The following is a 17,776-nucleotide window of genomic DNA, read 5'->3' on the forward strand; positions in this document are numbered from 1 at the left end:
CAAGGCAGCCCCCAACAGCCTGCTGCTAAATCAAGCCTTTGGAACCCCTCCTTTTTTTTTTTCTTGCACAGCTCCCCAAAGTCAAGGTGGCCTCCAGAGGTCCCTGATGCTGGAACTCTGCCATAGTAGGGCCCAGGGGATGAGTTGATGGGCTCCATATGAAGGAAAGGCAGCCTAGAAATGTAATCATTGCATAAATATTTCCCACTGGCTCCTCCCTCCTCAGCCCCAATCCACAGCAGGTTTCTTTCCCCTCCATAACACCAGAGCTAATGGACATCCAAAGCAGGTGAAAGTTGGAAGCCTCCGGACAGATAAAAGGACTTTTTCACACAGCACACAGTAAAACTATTGAACTTGCTCCAACAGGAGATAGTGGTGGCCTCCAATCTAAATGGCTTTAAAAGAGGATTGAATAAATTCATGGAGCATGTCCACTAGCCATGATGACTATGCTCAGCCTCCGCTCTTCTTGAATAGCAATTGCTGGAAACCACAAGAGGGAGGCCTCTTGTGCTCAGGTCCCACAAGCGCAGGAGTCAGCAACCTTTTTCAGCAGGGGGCAGGTCCACTGTCCCTCAGACCTTGTGGGGGGCCGGACTATATTTTTTTTTGGGGGGGGGGGAATGAACGAATTCCTATGCCCCACAAATAACCCAGAGATTCATTTTAAATAAAAGCACACATTCTGCTCATGTAAAAACACGCTGATTCCCGGACTGTCCGCGGGCTGGATTTAGAAGGTGATTGGGGCCTTGGTTTGCCTACCCATCCACTAGTGTGTTTCCCATTAAGGGCATCTGGTTGGCCACTGTGAGAACAGGAGGCTAGACTAGATGGACCGCTGGCCTGATCCGGCAGGCTCTTTTAATATTCCTGTCTTTGTATGAAAGAAGCCCTGCTGGCTGGAAGGGTGAGTGAAGACACCAACAACTGCAGCCCTGCCAGGTTGAAGACCACCAGCAAGCAAGAACTCCAGGTGCCACACAGCAGGTCTGCCAGCAACATTCCAAAGTAGCAATACAAGGAATGTATACATTAGATGCTTCCCTCCAAAGGAATAAAGCCCACTTCTATCTGAAAACCACCAAGCAACTACTGCCTGCGGTCTGTTCAACTGGCCTCACAGCTTGCTCCATCTTGAAGGCTGGGAAAGAGCACCCAATGAAATGTGCACCTGAAACATGCAAGTGAAACAGCAAATCTGAGCTACAAGCTTCACTCCTGCCACCAACATCCAACCTGTGCAAAGAAGGAGCATTCTAGTATTTCTGCTCCCTTGAAAAGGCTGAGCTATTTGTTCCAAGGCCTGCCACAACTTCCTGCTGCCCAATCACTCTTGCGCCTATGAAGCCATCCACTTGCTCACTCTGCTTGATATGTCACAGAGTTCTTCTGCAGAATACATGGCAGTCAGAACTAAGGCTCCAGGCTCCACAGACAGTGAAAATGCTGAGATCTGCCAAGTCCAGGGTAGGAACTTTACTTGCAACATGAATCTTTGATAAAGTATTCATTGTATTGATAGGTAGCTACATATCAGGCTTTAGGGGGGGGCACACACACTTGAACAGTCTTTTACAATGATAAAACACTGCATTTACTTACTTTTGTCAGGTATGATCTTGAAAAGCCATATTTAAACACATAAGGTTCAGTTAAATTTTTTAAAAAGGAAGCTTTAGAGACCAAATGCTGTTAGTTTATCCTCCCTGCTTCCTAGGCTCCAGGCTGCTCTTCTCTGAAATAAAAGCTCACAGCTCATGATCCCTCAATTTCCCAAAGCCCAAAACGTTTGTCTATGGATAAAAGTGGGAAGGGGGGGGGCCTCCCACTTTGCCAAGGGGAAGAGGCAGAAAACCCAAAGATGGAAGACTCATGGAAAACTTCAACAGGGCAAGGCAATAACTTTTTCTGCTACAGGCAAAAAAATATTCTGGGTGCTTCACAACTTCCTGCAGAACAAAGGGGAAGGGTGTTGGAAGGAGAGCCACACAGAGAAGAGCTTCCCAAGGAAGAAGGAAGAAATAACTACCTTTGGCATTGGGGGACATTTGTGGCAAGGGAGAATGAATCAACCAAAGACATTCATGTCATGAGAACAGAAATTGTGACAGAATGTAGGCACACGTCCTATGCTGGGGGCAGTGATCCACCAGAAACTGGCCCTTGCAGCTGCTCCCACCAGTTCCACTCTGGCTTCAGGCCTGAGTACCACACCCAGCCAGCCTTGGTCACCCTGATGATTTGTTTTAGCAGAGAGATGCAGGGGGCAGAGTGCTATCCCCTGCTTAAACCCTCTGAGGCTTTCAACACCACTGATCGTAGTATCCTCTTTGAGCAGATCTGGGAGTTGGCATTTATTGCTGTGGTTCCACTCCACTACCAGAGACCAGCACTGGCAGACAAATGCTCAGCCGCCTGGCAGACTCGTTGTGTAGCCTGCAAGGTTCTAGATTTTGTCCCACATGCTGTTTAACATCTCCTGCTGGGGTGTGTAGTACGGTTTTGTGGTGCAGCATCATCAATATGCAGATGACACCTTACTTGCTCCTCTCTGTTCCATCAGAATCAGGAGAGGATGTGCAGGTGCAGCCTACAAACAGAAGCTCTGTCCCTCTCTCCACCTGTGGCAACCTGGCTATCCCTTATTTTGCATGCATTCAAGCAGCAATTTAAAACTTATTTGTTCCTGCAGGCCTCTATTAGGTAACGTAATTGATGTAACTGTCAACTGTACTTTATTGCCAATTGTGATTTTGCTTTGTTTTTAGATGTTGGTTTTGTGGATTGTTGCAAGCTGCCCTGGGCTCTTGTGAGAGGAAGGGCAGGGCAATAAGTGCAATAAATACTTCTAAGGCTACTACTACTATTACTAAGAACAATGATAATTTCAAAAGGGCCTGCACAGGAGAGGCTCTCATCAGGCACACTATGGGGCGGAGCTTCCATTCAATCCTATGCACACACACAACCATGTTCTTCTCATTCATATATATATATATATATATATATATATATATATATATATATATAAAATTTGAACTGCACATATGAAACCACCATGGTAGCTTTCACACTGTAGCCAACAGCAAAAAATAAAAATCACAAATATATATATATAAAAGTTAGTATTTCCAATGCTGGATTCCTTTGAACGTTACAGATGGAAATAATTTTAAAGTTACTTTCAAAGACAAAGAAAAAGCACCTTTCAGGATTTCGTGTACCCTTTTCAGAGGCTTCCAACTGTTCAATCTTCATTTTAAGTAGGAAAGGATCCTGGAAACAGAAAGCCAGTTCTGGTGGGTTCTATCCAGCATTGCTGGCGTGGACTGTTGCTGCCTTCACTTGGGATTTCCTGCCAGTATCATTCTGGAGGAGGAAGAGCAGGCAGCAGCGGCCGCTGGAGCTAGCCCTCAGAGCCTGCCCCAGCTAGCAACCCGCAGAAGGACCAAGGTGGTCATCAAGGAAAGTCCCAAATCCTTTGAGGGAACTGCTGGAACCATTTCCCCCTCTTAAAAGAAACCAGTACGTGGAAAGCCTAAAGAACATACAAGTCTCCTACAAAACCCCCAACTGCTTTCTAGGGGAACAAACACACAGACATTCACTCACGCACTCTTAGCCAAGGTCACCTCTCTCTGCCCCGCAGGGCCACCTTGCACCGCAGGGATCGGACATTCAGCAGGGCAAGAGGCTCCTGGGTCACGCCGGGCCTGGCTCCCACTTTGGGGCCAGGGGCAACAGTCACCTGGGAGCGGCAGCAGCAGCGCCCCAAAGGCCGTCACGATTCTGTGTCTGAGCCTGAGCTGCTCTCCCGGCTGATTTCGATCTGCAGCGAGGGCAAGTTGTCAAGGCGGCTCTTCTTCTGGCGAGACTGCTCCTTCTCTTTGATGAGGGCCCCCCAAGCCCGCTGGAGCTCAGAGTCCTCTTCTTCGGGAGAGGCCGACGACTTCTCTGCTTTCTCGGGGACTTTCTCCTGCACCTTTGCTGCAGATCCTAAACGGGTCCATAAGTTTGCTAATAATATACAGAAAGAGAGAGAGATTGGAAGAATTGGTAGCAGCAAGGAAAAGGGGCACTCCCAGATAAGCACCAACTCCTGAGTGACACATTGCCCAAACTGGGGTTTTAATGAGCCCTGACATTCTCTGCACACCGAGGATGAAGATGAGGCTCAAAGTGTGGTCCCGCTTTACCAGAGCATCCCCCTCATTCATAAGAACTTCAGAACAGCCGCCCAGCTGGATCAGGCCAAAGGAGGCCCACTGAGTCCAGCATCCTGTTCTCACACCAGCCAACCACATGCTGCTTCTGAGAAGCCTGCAAGCTGCCTTGCTTCCCTAGCATTTAGACAAAGACATCAGTGATTCAGCCTTTCTTTCTCATTTTAGTTATTCTTGTGAGAGCTGTGAGGCCAAAGGCATAAGAAGAGCCTGCTGAATCAGGCCAATGGCCCATCTGGTCCAGCATCCTGTTCTCGCAGTGGCTCATTCCACTCTGCAACTGGAACCAAATAAAAAGAAAAACCCAACAGCATTGTTGCTCTTTCCTTGACTAGGCAAGCACATCTCTCTCTTGAGGGTAATGCTGAATATGGGAGGGTGGGTGGACATTAACAGCTAGTTTGGGCGGGGGGGGGGGGAGAGAGAGAGAACAAAGAGCCAAATGTTGGCATATGAAATATTTTTGACTGAATCTCGTCAATAGCTCTACCTGGGACCTGTGTTTCCTTGACTGTAGTTCCACCAAGCCACTCTTCTCGGGGCTGGTGCAGATGCAAATAATTCTTGATACAAAGCAAAACATTTTCAAATGGCTCTTTCTGAAGCCAGACTAATTCAATACATTGCATTGTTTGAGTATATTACACCAATCCTGGCCCAACTGCACTGGCTGCCAATTAGTTTCCAGGCGCAATTCAAGGTGCTGGTTTTGACTTATAAAGCCTAAAACACCTCAGGACCGTGATACCTCAAGGACCGCCTCTCTCCATATGAACCTACCCGGACTCTGCAGTCATAATCTGAGGCCCCTTCTTCACGTGCCGGCTCCAGGAGAGATCCAGAGGGTGGCAACACAAGAAGGGCCTTTTCAGCAGTGGCTCCCCATTTGTGCTCTCCAGGGAGGTTCGGTTGGCACCTTCATTATACACCAAGTCTTTGGCTGATTAATATTCTGTGGCCTTTTAAATGTGTTGTGGGAGGGGGAATTATTCATTTGTTTTTGTTCTTATTATGTATTATCTGTTTTTATATTGTAATTTTATTTTGTGAACTGCCCCGAGATCTGCTGATAAAGGGCAGTACACAAATTTAATAATAATAAAGAGTTTCATCTACATCATACTCATCTTCCAAGAAGTACAAAGCGGAATTCTCGCCTTGCAACAAGGAGTGAAAGTTAGGCCAAGAGACTGATTCACGCAGTCAGCACCAGCATGCTGAAATCCTTGCTCAATCTGCTTTTGCCACACTATCATTTCTGCCCAATGGTTGAGCCTCAGCGTACTTGGCGATTCTGTGGTCCTCTCTGGGCCACCATTGTTTCTATAGGCAAGGTCGGTTGACATTACGTAGCACCTTCTCCGCCAGGGACTGACCTGACTTCTTCTCTCTGGTATCAGAGTAGAGGCCTTTCCCGTCCTGCTTGGGGATGCCCAGTCGACTGTGCACATCGGAGAGAGGCTCACGATGGGACGTGGAGGGGCTTCCAGGTGGGGTGTGGGCTTCGGGGGAGTGTGGCCTCTTGCCAAGCCTCTGCCGAACATCTGGAAACAATGGAAGGAACAGTCACCCACTGGACTTAATTCTGCTTGCTATTATCCCCACATTCCTCCACCTGCTGCAAAGCACCCGTACCAAGCTGTGTGTATGGCAAGAAGCCTTTGATCCAGAAGTCAGACGGAAGGGTAGCAGTGACAGAAGGGTGGGAGAGGATAAAGGTGGAGCAGAGGAGGAAGAGAATCCTGGGAAGGCGGGGGAGAGCTGGCCCAGGATGAAATTACGAAGCGTCCCCTTCTGAAATGGATTCTGAGAGGTAGCAATGAGACTCGTTGGCATGAAGGAGCATGATAGGTGCTGAAGCTGAGGATCTTCCCAGCAGGCAACTTTTAAAGATCAAAAGGGCCAATCAGAAGGCAAGACAGCAATCTGCGGCTTCACCAGATGTTTGCTTCAAAGCAAGGGAAAATGCGAGAAGGAAACTGGGGGGTTGGGGGATCTCAGAGGTGACTTTGTTGAACATACAAAAGACATGAAACTCCTTCCTCTTTGGGCAAATAATTTTCTTATTTATGTACAATGCACTGTACTGTGTGTATTCAAAGTGCTTCCAGGGCACTGTATATCAATAATACAAAAACGCTTACAAAAACTAGATCTTCCTAAAGCAGAAGCAGACTGGAGCAGCCCCCTGACAGAGAGGACCCCCATACCTGATCTCACGGAGTTCAGTGGCTGGCGCGGGCTGGGGTTTCCCTGCCGCTTTTCCTCCAAGAGGAGCCGCACATCAGCCACTTTCTCTGAAGTCCCTTTGCTTCCAATTCGGTTCTTGATGTTGCTGGCTGCAACACTATCTGCTCTCATCGAGTTCCTGTGATATTTAAGGAAAAAAGAAAAACAATCCCTAATTGGCCCAAGGCTGTCCAAAAGGCCTTTCTGCATGGGGGAGGAGTTTTTTGTGGTGCAGGTGTGCCTGTTGGCAGTGGGGTCAATATTGCACCCTGGAAAGAAAAGGCTGAGGCACGTTGCTTTTGTTTCTCCTCTCTCTCCCCCCGTGTGCTCCCAAAAAGTGGTGGAGAGGCTAGCAGATCAGGCCTTATACCAAAATAAAGATGCCAATTCCCCCTGCTTAGCTGGAAGACCCTCTCACATTCTGCCCCACTGAGCCAATGGGGATGCGCCTCCCAGGGAAACTAAAGGCCTTGAATGCAGAAGGCCCAGCCAGCCCTGGCCATCCGAGAAAGGGCAGAGCTCACACACTGGCACTCTGGCCACCACCTCCCCCTCCTGGCCCTAATGGGATGGCTCAGGCCACTGCTGCTTCACTAGGATGCCTTTCTGAGAATCAGAGGCCTAGTGGTCTTACCTGATGCTCTTCAACTGAGACTCCACCTCGTCGGCATACATGGTCATCTTCATGCTCTTCTTGGGGGAGGGAGTGGAGATCATCTTCAGCTCCAGGTCATAGTCCATTTCATCCGAGTCAGACTCGCTGGCTGCGCTGGACCGCCGGGAGGCACTCCGCTCCCGCGACTGCTTGAATGCCTGCAGCTCATCCCTGTACTCCACAACCACCCGGTCGTCTTCATCCATGTCCTGATCATCGTCATCTTCCTCCTCCTCTTCCTCCTCAATAGGTTCCTCAGGAACATTTACTAAACCTGCAGAGCAAGAAAGTCATTTTAAGAGACAGCATCAGAACTGCAGAGTTGGGAGGGAGCAAAGTCATCCAGCCCAACCGTCTTGGGAAGGAAACCCTTCACCACAGCAACACCTTTGAAGGGAGAAGATGGCCTCTCCTGGTCTCTGCTGGAAAACTTCTAAAAATGGATAACTCGCCACCTTCCCAAGTATCCCAGTAATGGCTGGAAAGTCCATACTGGGGCAGAACCCGCACTACCAAGGTGCAGCAAGGGGGGCATGGGAAAATAAAGTAGGCAAAGGCCAAGGGCAAAATAAATAAATGGATCCATTCGCATCCCAACGCAAGTCTTTCTGCTCTGCAATCACCATCATTAATTGTACTCAATAGCAGAAATAATATGAAATGGATTTTAACAGTTTTTAAAAGAAGCTAAATAAATGGGCTAGCTGCTAATTAAAGTACAAGATCACAACTTCCAGAATATTGGTGGAAAGTTCTTATGTTGGTTTTTAAATTAACTGTATAAGAATAAAATGGGTTTTCCTTGTATTCTTGTCAATATTGCATGGGTGTTTTAATTTTTTTATTTTTAAAAATAATTTCTGGTTTTCATAAGGAGTAATTTTTGTGCCTTCAAACGGCACTCAGCCAGAATTAGTCTGACTCAGCTTACTGGAACCATTTTTGTTCTCACAAGACTCTTCTGTACTTCCTTGAAATATTCATCCCTCACCCTGCCTGCTTTTCAGGGTGTTTTATTACCAGGCTTCTCTCTCCTTAGAGGCTGTTGGGTTAATATACAGTATTCTAATGCCACGTTTCAGAGCCAAAGCCACACGACACATGCAGGCTTTCTACGTGACCTAAAACAGGGAACAGCAATAATGAAAAATCCAGCCCAACATCTTTTAATGACCAGACATTGGGCAGCAGGAGGGTCTTTTCCCCTTGGCTGTGCTCAGAGACCAGCTGCCTTTGCAGCTTAACAACTGGTGCCTGGGTTTGCATCTTTCTTCCTGCCTCCATTTTTTCCTTATCTCTTAGACTCTAAGTTTGAAGGAAGGGAAAGTCATGTATTTTACTGATTTGTAAGCCACTCTGGGACCAACTAACCATGTTTTGAATAAGCAAAGCAAATTAAAACAAAAAGGTCTTTGCCCAACACATCCTTGGGGTTCCCAGAGCAAATTGCATGACACCTCAAGCAGCCACACACCTTCAAACAACCAGAGGTATTGGCTTGAACCTCTCAAGCCCCTGAAGGCAAGCAAGGTCACCCTCTTCCCCAACATGCCGATTCCACAAGGCCCCTCTGCAAGCCAATAGCTTCTTCTGCCAAAGGGTTTTGCCTGCATGCAGAATCCAGCCGCTGCCTTTGTTTGGGAAGAGGAACCCTAAAGGAAGCCTTTGCTGTTCTGCTTTTGCAAGGCCCACAAACCACATGGGGACACAAGGCCCACAAACCACATGGGGACACATTGCACCTGTAGCTCTCAGGTACCTGAGTGGCGATGTTTGTAAGGAGGCGTGAGGCCAACATCATCCCCAATGAGAGTCCTTTTCTTAATCACGTCGCGGTGGAGCCTGCGTGAATGGTATCTCCGCTTCCTGGAAAGCCACACAGAGAGGACACAGCTGTCACATACACCACCACCAAGAACAGAAGGAAATACCTGTCTGTTCCCTTCCCCGGCAGGGTGGGTCACAGAGCTATAGGCTGCCTCCCTTCCTCACTCACCAGGAGTTGCTCAATATGCCTTTCATGCCTCCATAATTGGGATTCCCATATTTCATGTAATACTGGCTCCTCCTGGCAGCCCCAAGCTCCTTTTTGTCATCTGCAGGAGCAAAGCACAAGCTCAGGGACTACCGTCGGATACTTGCTTTAAAAGTGCCCATCCTATCAAGAACCCCCAATCGAAAACATTTCAAAAAACAGGATGCAATTTTAATCAGCAAGGCAGCAGCACAGGCAAGACACACACACCCCAACAACGAAAAAGGCCAATGGAAGACTCAATTGCCATTCCACCCATCTACCCTCAGAAAATGTTGTGTTTTCATAGAGGATCTAAGACCAAGCCAGGAGGGAGTGGGAGAGCCTTGCTGGAGGAGGAACCGCCCGTCCTGTTTATTTTTACACTAGAACAAACCATCCCTACAGGAGAAGCGCTTTACCTCTGGTAGCAAACCTCATGAAGAGCTTGTTGCCTTTGGCCAGTTTACTGGCTGGACGCAGGTCATTCCGCAACAAGGAGTCTTCCTCCGCCTGGGAGAGAGTGTCCAGCTGTGGAAAGAACACCTGTCAGGCTCAATCTCTCTGCAGGGGCGGAAACTACTGCAAAGGCCTGATTGTTAAAAAGGGGCAGCAATTTCAGCTTTGCCTGAAGACACAATATGGGCGCGGAGAAGCCCAGAGGTCCTGTACCCCAGGGTTCAGAGACCGATCCCAGTAAGGGGTGGGGGAGGGCTTCTTGGAAGCATATGGCTGCCCTCTGAGGGGAGGAATCAGGAGGCTTAACCAGATAGGCCACTTTGGTGTGCTCCAGCAAGACTCTGCTTGCCTTCTCATGACATTCCATGGGAGCAGGGAGGAGAAAGAGAGAAGTGTTCTTATATGGATAAATAGCCAAGTATTTGATTGCTGAAAGATGCTCTTCCTGGCAGCCTTAACATTATCGGTTTTTTATTACAGCTTGAAAAACAAGGAAAACATGATACAGAATACCCTGTGGGTATAGGGTGGTATACAAGTGTAATAAATAACAACATCAAGTATGAAGCACTTTTTAAACATAAAAACTAAGAGAGAGAAAAGAAGGGGGGAAAGCAAAATACTTCTGATTCTTTGTCTATCAGCTATATAAACTTATGCAAAATACTTGCTCTTCTACTTTCCATAAACCATCCTTTTTTCAGTCCTCAAACCCACATAGCAGTAGAAAATATTCCTAGGCAAATGGGGAAATGAGTACGTCTGCATCAGAAAATGTTCGGATGCCCAAGTGAAACATGCCTAATTCAGCACGTTTATTCTACTTTTATTCTTTAGAAACTGCCAAGTTCACCTAATGTTTATCTGACACTAGTACCCATTCACTGTTACTAGTGAATTTTCCGCGGAACTATAAAGCAGTGAAAATTTCCTGACCCAGCCTCCTGCACGGACCTCGGTCTCATTTGGATGGTCGTCTTCCACCTCGCCCTCCTCCGCCTCGTCATCAGAGCTCTCTTCCTGTTTCTCTGAAATGAAGTGCACACAAAAATGAATGTCAAAAGGTGGTGTGTGCCATTGGATGATGTGCTGCTTCACCACCTCCAACTGCCACAACTCCATAGAAACCACCCCATGAAGTGGGATCCCTCCACAGGAAGGAGGGGAGAGGAGCCGACAGCTTGTGCAACAACACACCAGCACCCTGAGCCACATGGGGTTGAGAAGCAGAAGTCCATCTACAAGAGGGAACCCAACTGAGAATGTTCTCAAGGTACAGCTTTGCTGAACAGCGAGGGATGGTGATATTCGAAAGGGCACACAGCTGAAGGGCAGGGAACCTGCTCTGCATGCATATGGCCCCAGGCAGCAGCAGTGGGGCTGGGAAAGGCATGGAGCCCTGAAGGAACAGAGGATGCTGCCCTATGAGACCGAGACAGGCCTCTGGTCTCTCCAGCTCAGTACTGCCTACACTGACTGGTAATGCTCTCCAGGGCTTCGGGCGGAGGGGTGCAACCGATGTCAGTCTCGCAGAAATTTAAGGGCATAAGTGAAGTCACATCCATTAGTTTGATTGGCTTTGCTCTGAGCAGCACTAACAATGGTTGCCACCCGGGGGGTTTTCAGTGATCCCAAGGATCTGCATACCAAGGGGTTGCTCTGCCAGTGAGCTCAGGCCCTTTCTGTAAAACATTCAACGTTGTCTCAGTGATGTAACTCAGTGCCAAGCAAGCAGTTTCATAAGCACATCCAACCTGGGCTGCAGGTTATTCATGACCATCGGTAGCCACCTTGAGGGTCCCATGTGCCAGGATGAAAATAAGACCACAAACACCAATTTTTAATATATGACCCTGCAAAGCTGCCTGACGCTGCCAGATTCTGCTGGCAGCTATGGCAGCTCTCAGAGGTCTTTCCCAGCCCTGCCATCCAAAAGCCTTTTCTCCCTGGTGACAGAGACAAAACACACTGAACTTTGGACTCCTGGGCTTTTGCCACCCCGCTTGTAGCCTGCCTTTTCTTGAAGGAGCTCCAGGAAGCAGTGACTTTACAATGGGATTTCTCCTTTCCAAGGCTGAGAAACAGTGAGGCCTTGAACCAGCACTTCACACAACCGAAGGCAATACTCCAACCAGTGTGCCACCCTGGTTGGTCCCAAGGGTGGCACTCCAGAAATGCACTGAGCAGCTCTGAGTGCAGGTGCCCAGGCGAGCCATGCCTCAAAGGCGAGAGCTCAGGGACTCCCTCCCCAGGGACCAAGGAAAGGTCAGCTTCCAGAAGCATCTACCTTTCTTGCTTGCCTCCACCACCGCCACCTTCTTGCTGTTTTCTTGGGGTTTCATCTTCTCCTCCTCAGGCATACAGCTCATGTTGATGAGCGCTCGGGTGGCTGTTACCTCGTCAAGCCAGACAACGTTGCCTTCAAGCAAAGCAGAGAGCCAGTCGGTGGCCCAGCCAGATAAAATGACAGTGCTGCAATGTCCCAATGCACAGGGCAAGCATGAAGCTTTGTTATGGTTTGTCTTGTGCATGAGGTGAACAATCCTGAACTGCTAGCATCTAAACACAGAATGGGGAGCGGGGGGACATGACAGACAGACAGAACTGGGTCCAATTCACCCCACATCAGCCAAGAGCCGGGGGGTTACACACCCTCAAGCAACTTACATGAAGTGTCATCCAGCCACTCGATGTGAGCAGGAGGATACTCCTTGAAATAGGCAAAGATGTCCTGGGTGCTCATTTCATCAACACCACAAACGTAGATGGTGTCCAGCCGGACTTTCGGGATGGCTGCAAAGAAACCCATTATCTCCTTTAGCTGCCAGCAACAGGAGGCAGAAACACATGATGGGGAAAAGGAAAGGAAGGGCACGAGAGGCCTCACCAAGTGGCAATGATGAAAAAGTCATTACAATTTGCAGAGAGGCAAAGAACCGCAAGAGAGGAAGATGGTGGGGAGAATAACAACCCACCTCATGAGACATTTTTTAGGGGCAGGGTTTGAGCTAAACTACTAGACTATTTTATTTTAGAATGAGTCAGTTATGTTTTAAAGAGAGGGTTTAAAACTATTTGCATTATAGCAGCACTTTCTCCAGCTTATTGATAAAGCTGACTCTTCCTTCCAATTTTTAAAAATCCTTTAGTTTACTACAATGCTGATGTTTTTTGTATTCAGTATCATTTCTCTCGCCCTCTCCCTATATATTCTCAACAGGTAAAAGCCAAGCTCTGTTGGGCTCAATCTCCAACATGGGGGCATATTTATGTAGAAAAAAATTATAAACCACTTAATAATAACAAGTCTAAGCAGCGTACATACATTAATTCTCAATAATAAAATCACCCCCAAAATAGGCATACATAACTAGATTATGCCTGTGTTACCAACTGAAACAGTATAGTTAGCATGCCTGTCTAACAGCATTTGCAGTTCTTGTTTAATAAACTGGGGCATTTATATTTCTAAATTTATTAACAGTAAAAAGTATATTTTATATGCTTATGTATAACTTAACACATGAATATCGGTATTCTTTCTGTGATCATTACATTTCAAAGAACATAGCAAATTATGCTTCTTAGTATTAAACTAAGTTTAGAGCTGGTAAGAAATAATGGATATATTTCCATTTCCTTTAAAAAAACAACAAAAAACCCCAGAAAATACTGATTTTTCCCAATGCTTCAAAATTTCCAGAAATTTTATATAATGATGTCCCCACAGCCACTGTTACATATGAACACTTTAAACATTGTAATCCAAAGTGCTCAGCCAGAAGGCTCCACATATTTATACCACAAGTCATTTCTTACAGATATGATAGCTTGTGAAAAACTGGAAGTTTTCTGTCATCAGCCTCTTCTCCCAAGTAAATAGATTTTATTGCTTTATAAAACAAGAAAACTCACGAGGAGGAAAAGCCCCTCCTTCCCAAAGGCCAGCTCTGGAATCCCCTGATACAGAAAGGAGCCTGAAGCTCAAGAAGAACAATATCTCTTGTTGCTTAAGCCGCTTTCTAAGCCACACACAGCTCCAAATACCTTTCTTCACCATGTCTCGGTCCAACGCCACGTTTCTTTGTGCGAGATTCACCTCTGCACGGAAATGAAAACGCTTTGCTCTTTGCTCCTTCTTCTCGATGGCTTCCTACAAAAAGCAAAGGCATCAAAAGGAGAAAGAGCCGGCTAGTCAGGCATCATAGGCAAACCAGGAGTCATAGAGCATCTGGCTCCTGACACAGGAGGAACAGAGAAAGTTCATCACAAAACCCTACAGCTAAATCCCTCGTCTGACAAAGGATTGCCTCATTACCTGACACAGAACAGCAACAAAACTTATGGTCTGGTACTTCAGGAATGACAGGCCTGTTCCCTTACAACAAGCCTCCATGCAGTTTGGACATTTCTGCCTCTCCCAAACTGGGTGACGAAATCCAAAGTAAGTATGGTGGGTGAAGTAAAACCTAGAGCCAAGTTAGCATTGCAGCAAAAAGTGCCCAAAGGAGTGGCTTAAAACAGGGATGCAAACATCTGAGGGAGAATGCTGGAGGCTGGCTTTTGAGGTAGTTACAACAGTTTGGTGACACAAACTCTCTTTGGGTTTGATGGCTGGAACCTTCCTCTCAGAAGACAGGCGTCAACTGGCATAAAAAGCTGTTCGGAAGCAAGTCCTAGTTCTACCACTAGTACCAGCAGACCCCCAACAAAAAGGGAAGTTTCCTTTCTGAAGTAAAACTCCTCTTCTTATAAACAGGGCAATAGAGGGGCTTTGCAGCCTCAATGCCGTGACACTTGGATACTTTGTGTAGCTGTGACACAGCCATCCGCAGCTGCCAAGAACTGCTGCTGAGCTGCCTAGGGAGGACTCCCCTGCTGACAGCCTGCCTCTCTCCACCTGGCCTAGGGCAGGGCCTGGCTGGCCTCATAAGGACTGCTGCTGCGGCTGCTGCCCAACAAGGACTGGGGTATTTTGGGGAAAGTTTTGTTGGGAGTTTTTGCTGTTGTTACTGATATTAACTTTTTGTATCTTTATTTTTATGTGGAAATTGTTCAGTTTAGTTATGTTGATTTTAATGTGTTATTTATTTTTATGACTATTTTGCTATGTTTGTAATTATGTAAATCTTTTCATATTGTAAGCCGCCTTGAGCATTGTTTTAACTGTGAAAAGGCGGCATACAAATAAAATGATGATGGATTCCCAGCAGCTGCCACCTTACGAGCCTCCTACACTTCCAGAGGTGGCATTCTCAGCCCTTCAAAATAATACCGACACAGCCTACAAAAACACAGAAAGAGCCATTTGGCTCAACCCCCGTAACAAACCCAGCCTCTTCAATAAAGTGTTACAGCACAGAAATACCGTGTGCGACAGCCAAAGATAGCTTGTGTCGCAAACATAAAGGTGCCCATTATCAACTGAATGCGTAAAAAACTAGCAACATAACAAATGATATTATCAGCTGTAGAAAAATAGACGAACTGAATCTGAAACCCACCATTTGCTATAGCAGGCATGTCCAACCTGTCGATCGCAATCTACCATTCGACCGCAGGACGTCCCTTGTTGATTCTGGTTGATTGTGTGATACTGAAAGCTCCCCCCCCCCCAAAAAAAAATAGCCCAACAACTTTGGTGCAACCCCTCCCAAAAAAGCTCAACACCTTTGGTCAATCCAATTGGTAGATCACTGCAAGTATTTTTATAGTGGGAGTAGACTGCAGTCTCTTGGGAGTTGGACATGCCTATGCTATAGTTTCAGGTTTGGTGTAAAACCTCCAAGCATGGAATACCTTTGAAGTGACATCAATCCCAGTGATGAAGCTCCCGGCTTTGTTTTCGTATCTTCTGCTGGTGTCCTGAAATGAAAACAAAATCATAAGTAAAGCAGATAAGCAAGCTACAATTCTACATCGGGCCATACACAGGTGCTGCTTTTGAGGCCTCAGAATGCCAAAGGACACCAGACGAGAAACCGTTTACAGTGGTACCTCGCAAGACGAATGCCTCGCAAGACAAAAAACTCGCTAGACGAAAGGGTTTTATGTTTTTTGAGCTGCTTCGCAAGACGATTTTCCCTATGGGCTTGCTTCGCAAGACGGAAACGTCTTGCAAGTTTGTTTCCTTTTTCTTAACACCGTTAATACAGTTGTGACTTGACTTCGAGGAGCAACTCATAGGACGCGCGCGGTGTGGTGGCCTTTTTTGAGGTTTTTAAAGACTTTGGTGATTTTTGAAGCTTTTCCAAAACTTTCCCGACACCGTGCTTCACAAGACGAAAAAAATCGCAAGGCGACAAAACTCGCGGAACGAATTAATTTCGTCTTGCGAGGCACCACTATACTGATAAAAGAGGGGAGCCCACCACTGCTGCCCACCTTCCGTCGAGAGCTCCAAACCAGGTGACCTTCTTCGTAGGGCCAATTCACAAGGCCGCTTCCACCTGCTGCAGCTTTTCCCTCGGCCAGGGCAAAGGGCAAGTGCAGCCAGCCGGCTCCCTCTGCCAAGCGACAGTAGCCCACTTAAAAAACAAAAGCGGGGCCTTCTTGAAAGCTGACCCCGCCACCCCCGTGTTACGTGGGGCTTGAGAGTGCCACGGGCGACCCTTTGTCTTCCGAGCTCTCGCCGACCTGCCAGAGCCCGGCCCTGAGTGAGGAGGCGGGTGCGGAGGGGTCGGAGGCCTCACCCATCGCCATGCGGGGATGGGGTGCACGAGGCCCCTCTACCTGTGGTGAAAATGCATTCTGCCCATGCCCAAGGGAACTCTCTCCTCTCCGACTTTGCAGGCCCGAGGCCTTCCCGCCCCAGCCCCCTGTCTCCGTTACCGGCAGCAGCTCCCTCAGCGAGCGCCGCACCGGCACCTCCAGCTCCTCCTCTTCCCCGTCGTCGTCGTCCTCCTCGTCTTCGTCGTCTTCTTCTTCTCCTCCGGCGGGGGCGGCGTCGGGCGGAGGAGGCGCGGCGTCTGGGCCCGGCGGGGACGGCCTGGCCTGCACCACCAGCAGCTCGCCCTCCTCCACCTCCATGGGCTCCGGCTCGGCCGCCTTCACGGAGATGCGGAGGCCCCGCACCGCCGCCATCGCCTCACGAAAAAGCCGCCGCCACCGCCGCCACCGCCGCCGAGGGAGGGAGGGACCGGAAGCAGGAAGGGCCCACAGAGGGAAAGGCAGCCCGGATGTCCGGAGAGAGCGTCGCCGGAAAACGGCAGGGGGCGCCGGTGCAGAAGAGAGAAGAGGCACAGAGCGGGCCCAGGACGAACACCGTCTCGTCATCGCCCCCTTCAGGCGCGTCTCGGAACAAGACGTACCAACAGCCACCAGTAGGGTTTAGGCAGGGCCAAGATGGCGGACTCTGACCGGCAGCCTCTTCGGGGCGGGCAGGGACCACGTTCTTCTCACTGCAGCTGCTGCCGGCTTCGTCATCTCGGGTCTGCTTGTCCCCTCCCTCCATAAATCGATCCAATCCGTCTCTAAACCCATCCAGGTTGGCAGCCACCACTGCCTCTTCTTGTGGCAGAGAGTTCCACAGTTTAATTCTGCGCTGCTGCGTAAAGAAGGTCCTTTCTCTCTTTTGCTTGCGAATCGCCTTCCCTTCAGCTTCAAGGGAACAGTCCATTTGAACTGGGGCTAGGAGAGGTTTTCTCCCAATCCACTTTTTCTGCATCATCTCTTATTATTATTCTATCAATTGGGACTCAATTCATGGGGCCAAGGTTCCTTTGGTCCCCCAGTAAAATATTTGAGGGCGCTGGGCCCCAAAGTTGATGGGCATTGCCATTCAGATGGTGTGCATGCACCACATCTTGTGATTGATTACATGGTGCAGGGCTTAACTGGGCTTCCCAATATTTTATTCAAGTTGGCACCCCTGAATTAGAGGGGTCAAATAATAAAGATGATAATGCAAAAAAATTTCCTTCCAGTAGCACCTTAAAGACCAACTAAGTTAGTTCTTGGTATGAGCTTTCGTGTGCATGCACACTTCTTCAGATACACAGGACTTCCATTTCATGCGGCTCAATGTGGTGCCTTCCATAGTTCCAGTTGCAGATGGGTAGCCGTGTTGGTCTGCCATAGTCAAAACAAAAAAAATTCCTTCCAGTAGCACCTTAAAGACCAACTAAGTTAGTTCTTGGTATGAGCTTTCGTGTGCATGCACACTTCTTCAGATAAAGAAGTGTGCATGCA

General features: G+C 48.0%; 1 protein-coding gene across 2 annotated transcripts; it reads right to left on the reverse strand.

Annotated features, from left to right (window-relative positions):
• Positions 1-3,116: 3,116 nt before the first annotated feature.
• NCBP3 (nuclear cap binding subunit 3) lies at positions 3,117-16,722 on the reverse strand. Of its 2 annotated transcripts, none has more exons than XM_077919370.1 (13): positions 16,418-16,722; positions 15,386-15,451; positions 13,634-13,739; positions 12,254-12,379; positions 11,874-12,005; positions 10,523-10,614; positions 9,550-9,658; positions 9,110-9,209; positions 8,873-8,979; positions 7,093-7,387; positions 6,440-6,597; positions 5,606-5,773; positions 3,117-4,023 (listed from the first exon to the last, which is right to left on the reverse strand). In XM_077919370.1, exons 1-13 carry the CDS (start codon positions 16,667-16,669, stop codon positions 3,788-3,790), a joined length of 1,947 nt encoding a protein of 648 aa, XP_077775496.1. In that variant the 5' UTR covers positions 16,670-16,722; the 3' UTR covers positions 3,117-3,787. The 2 variants fall into 2 exon arrangements, with proteins under 2 accessions (XP_077775496.1, XP_077775497.1); XM_077919371.1 differs by having other exon boundaries at positions 10,541-10,614; positions 16,418-16,721.
• Between the last annotated feature and the right edge of the window lie 1,054 nt (positions 16,723-17,776).

This window comes from Podarcis muralis, chromosome 15, assembly GCF_964188315.1.
Source record: "Podarcis muralis chromosome 15, rPodMur119.hap1.1, whole genome shotgun sequence".
Taxonomy (NCBI): Eukaryota; Metazoa; Chordata; class Lepidosauria; order Squamata; family Lacertidae; genus Podarcis; species Podarcis muralis.